This window comes from Physeter macrocephalus, chromosome 4 (genome assembly GCF_002837175.3).
Source record: "Physeter macrocephalus isolate SW-GA chromosome 4, ASM283717v5, whole genome shotgun sequence".
Classification (NCBI taxonomy): Eukaryota; Metazoa; Chordata; class Mammalia; order Artiodactyla; family Physeteridae; genus Physeter; species Physeter macrocephalus.
Window position 1 is genome coordinate 39,618,875 of NC_041217.1, and position 5,855 is coordinate 39,624,729.

The following is a 5,855-nucleotide window of genomic DNA, read 5'->3' on the forward strand; positions in this document are numbered from 1 at the left end:
ATATTGGGCTTCCCTGGTGGCGCAGTGGTTGAGAGTCCGCCTGCCGATGCAGGGAACACGGGTTCGTGCCCCAGTCCGGGAAGATCCCGCATGCCGCGGAGCGGCTGGGCCCGTGAGCCATGGCCGCTGAGCCTGCGCGTCCGGAGCCTGTGCTCCGCAACGGGAGAGGCCACAGCAGTGAGAGGCCCGCGTATCGCAAAAAAAAAAAAAAACCAAATATATTTTCGGATGAGTAATGATTTAATGAGAATACAAAATGATTATTATTCTTTCTGGCTCTGGATATCAGCCCAGTGTTTTGTAGTTAACCATAATACAGTATGACATAATAGTTCATACACAATCCACTTTCAGATTCAATATGATATATATAAGTAGGCCAGAATTAGCACAGAATAGTCTACCTGGAAAAATCTTATTAAAAAGCCAATTTCCCAAATATTTAAGAAGAGATCTGGCTGCAAGTGTTACTTCTACAAGAAATTAATTGATGATTAGATAATTTGTCAATGAACAAAAACAGTTTTTACACATATGTTTTGATATATTTGTAATGATAAATTTCCCCAATAGAAAGATTCCAAAACAAAACCCCAAAAACATAGATGTTGAAGCCAGAATATCTGGATTTAAATTACAGCTATTCCTTTCACTAATTGTGTAATATGGGGCAAATAATTTAGCTCCGTAAGTCTCTCTTTCCTCAGCTATAAAATGGTGATGATTAGCTCTTAGAGTTGTTAGAAAGATCAACTGAATTGAGGCATGTTCAATGCCCAAGATGGTAAACATTCAGGCATGGTATTTCTAACTCCCTTCTAGTAAAGCAGCACCATCATCTTGCAGTATGGCATGGTATGAGGGGGAGGGACTCCGAGGCTGCATAGTCTGGGTTGACTCCTGGCTCCACCATCTCACGAGCCGTGTGACCATGGGCACACTACTTAAACTCTCCATGCCTCAGTTTTCTCATCTGTAAGATGGTCATTATATAAACATCTTCTTATGGCTGAGTAATATTCCATTGTATATATGTGCCACATCTTCTTTATCCATTCATCTGTTGATGGACACTTAGGTTGCTTCCATGTCCTGGCTATTGTAAATAGAGCTGCAATGAACATTGTGGTACATGACTCTTTTTGAATTATGGTTTTCTCAGGGTATATGCCCAGTAGTGGAATTGCTGGGTCGTATGGTAGTTCTATTTGTAGTTTTTTAAGGAACCTCCATACTGTTCTCCATAGTGGCTGTATCAATTTACATTCCCACCAGCAGTGCAAGAGTGTTCCCTTTTCTCCACACCCTCTCCAGCATTTATTGTTTCTAGATTTTTTGATGATGGCCATTCTGACCGGTGTGAGATAGAGCATGGACTTGAGGACATGGGGAGGGGAAGAATAAGCTGTGATGAAGTGAGAGAGTGGCATGGACATATATACACTACCAAACGTAGGGTGGATAGCTAGTGGGAAGCAGCCGCATGGCACAGGGAGATCAGCTAGGTGGTTTGTGACCACCTAGAGGGGTGGGATAGCGAGGGTGGGAGGGAGGGAGACGCAAGAGGGAAGAGATATGGGAACATATGTATATGTAAAACTGATTCACTTTGTTGTAAAGCATAAACTAACACACCATTGTAAAGCAATTATACTCCAATAAAGATGTTAAAAAAAAATATCTTCCTCATAGGGTGGTAGGATTAAGTGAGTTTATTTATGTAAAATGCTTAGACTGGGGCCTGACACCCAGGAAATGCTATTTAAGTGTTAGCTAGTATTGTAGTGAGACACTCATGGTTTATTGTACTGGTATACCTAGAACTATCACATTTATAACTACAGCTGATCAGTAATAGGTGGATGGGTATACTTTTCTGACTTGAAAAGCCAGGGAGGTCCTGAAGAGGGTGGAGCAGCTGAGGAGGCCACGCATTCCCTTGCTCTCTGCTGTGAATGCTTTGCAAAAACAGCTGTGTTTGCAGAATCTAGCTCGGAGCATGGGGAGAAGGGAGCAGAAATATTCCATTTCCCCATGGGTGCCATTTACCCTCAGTAAGCCACTGCTTTAATGAACACCAATATTTTTTAGTGCCATTGTAAATGGTGTTTATAGTGAAAATCATATTACAACAACATTAAAGGAATTGTTTAAAGATGAAAAATAAATCAGCTACAAATATGCCACCTGACGCAAAAACTTATTTAGTTTTTTCTGATTTAATGTTTTTCTCTCTAGGTTTTGTTTATGTGCATATGCAGTATGTACTTACACAGTTGCCATTACTGTGTACATACAATTTTATACTGTTTACTGTGTTTAACATTAATCGATAACCTTTTCCCTGTTATATCGTCAAAAATAATAATAATTATTATTTTTATATATAAATTTATTTATTCATTTATTTAATTTTTGGCTGCATTGGGTCTTCGCTGCTGCACTCAGGCTTTCTCTAGTTGCAGTGAGGGGGGGCTACTCTTTGCTGCGGGGCGCAGACTTCTCACTGTGGTGGCTTCTCTTGTTGCAGAGCACAGGCTCTAGGCGCGCGGGCTTCAGTAGTTGTGGCACAAGGGCTTCAGTAGTTGTGGCTCACGGGCTCTAGAGCGCGGGCTCAGTAGTTGTGGCGCATGGGCTTAGTTGCTCCGCGGCATGTGGGATCTTCCCGGACCAGGGCTCGAACCCGTGTCCCCTGCATTGGCAGGTGGATTCTTAACCACTGCGCCACCAGGGAAGCCCCTATAGTTATTATTATTATTGATGGCTGCAGAGTCATGTTGATAGGCCATAATTACTCTTTTTTTGAAAATCAAAATGTCTACCTTTTACATACTGTAGGAGAACTCTAGGAATGTTAGTAAGGGCAATAAATTATAGAAGAAAAGGAAATCAAAGACCTATACCTCCTTATGGCAGGAGGAAAGAGAGGGAGGGAGTATCTGATTGCCTAAGAGCTGTGAAATCCTATAATTTGATTTTGCAACAGATTTTTACCCTAATGCTTTACTTAACATATCTATTTTTTAAATTTAAGAGAATTAAAAAGAAGTTGCATGTGACAGGCACGTGGAGGTTCATTTTACTGCTGTCTACTTTTGTATATGTTTGAAACTTTCTGTAATTAAAAAGGTTTAAAGAAAAGAATGTGCTCATAAAGGATTTTTCCGACACCCTTGGAAATCATTTGGGGTGTCTCTTGGTGAGCAGACCCCCACAGCCCACGCCCGTGGGAATTTTCAAAGTCTCTCTACCTCAAGAGCCTTTGCTTCCTTCTTCCAGGAAACTGATATAGTGTATGTGCATAGATGTCCATGCTGGGAACAGTGCTCCCTCGGATGTGGCGCTCTTGTGCCTGGCACAGCTCCCACCGTCTGCAGAGACCCTGCCCGGGTATCACTAAACCACTGTTGAGAACATCTTCTTTAAGAGGGTGGGGCAGGGAGTAGAGGGGAAGGGGTGGAGGCGGTAGCTGAGTCATCATTGGTGGCCTAGGCTGGGAAGGGGTGACCTGCAGTAAATGGTCGTAGAGCAGGCCATTCCCTCTCTACCCCACCTTGGGCTGAGACCTTCACACCTGCTGATACAACACACCCTGGAGGTGATTGTCCAGACTCATTAGAGTTACGTGCTCTTTTGGGGTGTCCTGACGACACACTCGCTAAGACCAGGGCTCTCCTTTCTCCTGGTAACTCTGTGACTCACCTGAATGCCCAGGTGCCCCCTGTCCTGTCCTACCCTCCATCACACCCTAGTCAGTCTTTCTCAATATTGCTGTCAGAACATCTCCTTTTGGGACTTCCCTGGTGGTCCAGCGGTTAAGAATCCGCCTTCCAATGCAGGGGACGCAGGTTCAATCCCTGGTCAGGGAACTAAGATCCCACATGCTGACGGGCAACTGAGCCCATGTGCTGCAACTACTGAGCCCAGGCCCTCTGGAGCCCGCACACCACAACTAGAGAGAACCCCTCGCACTGCAACGAAAGATCCCATGTGCCGCAACTAAGACCCGACGCAGCCAAAAATAAATAAATAATATATTTATAAAAACTACATTAAAAAAAAAAAAAGAATGTCTCCTTTTGATTTTCCTTCTGGTTCTTGTTCTATGCTGGAGTCGGTCAGTCCTTTCCCTGTCTGAGGCAAGTCCCCTCTTGCTTCTGTATACCTGGGAGTTCTTGGTGCCTGACTCCTTTGCCCTCAGCCTCTGGCAGTATCATGAGGCTTCTGGCAGCACGGCAGGTGTCAGAGGCTCCTGTTGTGTTCAGGGGTCCTGAGCCCCTGGGAGGGGGACAAAATATCTACACCCCGTGGTAGATATTATGGGTTGATTAAAGAGAAATGGAAAATCAAACCATCATGTTGTACACTTTAAATTTATACGGTGACGTGTGTCAATTACTTTAATAAAACAGGAGGAAAAAGAGAGATAGAAAACAGCTCTGTGAGATCCAACAGATGGTCTGATTGGAGAGAAGGAAGTCAGCGCAGAATACCTAACAAAATCCCCATGCTCAATGGTCAGCTGTTTAGGACAGGGATGGTGTGGTGGTCCCTTCAGAAATCCTCACTGCCAGCATGGGGACTGGTACTCGGCAGCACAGTACAAATGTTTGTTGAATGAATAAATAAAACTTCAGGTCAATAAAGTCAGGTACAGAACATGTATGTGAGTGCCAAAGAAATATAGACCAGATGAGCGATCTGAGGGGACAGAGTAATAAAGAAGACTTCTTGTAGGAGGGAAATTATTTTTAGAAACTGAAGGGTAGAGAGGAGTGTAGTGTAGAGTTCCATTGATAATACTGTATGACCTTAGACAAGTTACTTAACCTTTCTGTGCCTCAAACTTATCATCTTCAAAATGGAGCACTGAGAGTGCTTACCAGATGGGGGCAGGGTGGTCTAGGAGGCTCGGTGAATCCATGGGAAATGAGACCTGGAACCTGATAAACAGCCGTCAGCAACATCATCTGATACCACATCTTTACATTCTTAGGGGTGCCCCTGGACACTGCAGACATTTGAGGACGACAAGGTCTGAATCTTAAATATGAATGGACCGTCAAGGAAAACCAGACATACGAGGAGAAATGGCAACATGAAATTAATAACATTTATCATTATCACAATCATTATGACTAATGTTTATTGAATGCTTACTATGTGCCAGGAGATGTTTTCATCACTTCGCTTATATTAAATCATTTAATCTTTACAACTCTATTTCACAGGGAGGAAACAAAGGCCTAAAGAGCTACACCTTTTCACTTTACTGAAAAAAATACCATCATGAAAGAAATTTGGGGGAAAAGGAAAAAAGAAAAAAGCCACGATCGTCTCTCCTTCTATCCCTCTTACAGAACATTTTCACTTTCCTAAATTATTTTCTAGTCCTCATTTATCGCCAAAACATCAGAAACAATAAATTCTTCTTTATATATATATATATATATATTTTTTTTTTTTTTTGATTCATTAGAGACCCAAGCCTTCCACCAGTAAACCAAAAGCTCTAGAAGGCTTCTGCCTGGATTCTAAGCGTTATGAGGGAGGAAGGTAATGCTTTTCTTAACATATGAGGAGATATTATTGTCTTATGTAACTCCGGGAAAAAAATTCATTATTCCGATTTCTGTGAAGGGTTTGAGTCTGTAAAGAATGTGTTGAGAAAGAAGAAAGATTGGTGATATCTCACAATTTCGAAGCCGAAGGGGCCTTCCATACTATCCAGTTCACCACCCATGTTTAGAGATAAGGAAACAGGCCAGAGAGGCTGAGGAGGATGCCATAAATCACGGTGAGCTGAGACCAGATCCCAAGTTTCTTGGTTTGTAGTCATTTAGAGACATTTATTC

General features: G+C 42.6%; 1 protein-coding gene across 1 annotated transcript in view; it reads left to right on the forward strand.

The window, feature by feature from the left end:
- The window catches only part of LEMD1 (LEM domain containing 1), a 31,985-nt gene extending 26,595 nt beyond the window's left edge, over positions 1 to 5,390 (forward strand). Inside the window, exon 4 of the mRNA XM_007114534.2 lies at positions 5,232 to 5,390. Within this exon, the coding sequence (XP_007114596.2) occupies positions 5,232 to 5,276 (45 nt within the window). The 3' untranslated portion in view covers positions 5,277 to 5,390. The remainder of the gene's footprint in view (positions 1 to 5,231) is intronic.
- Positions 5,391 to 5,855: the final 465 nt, after the last annotated feature.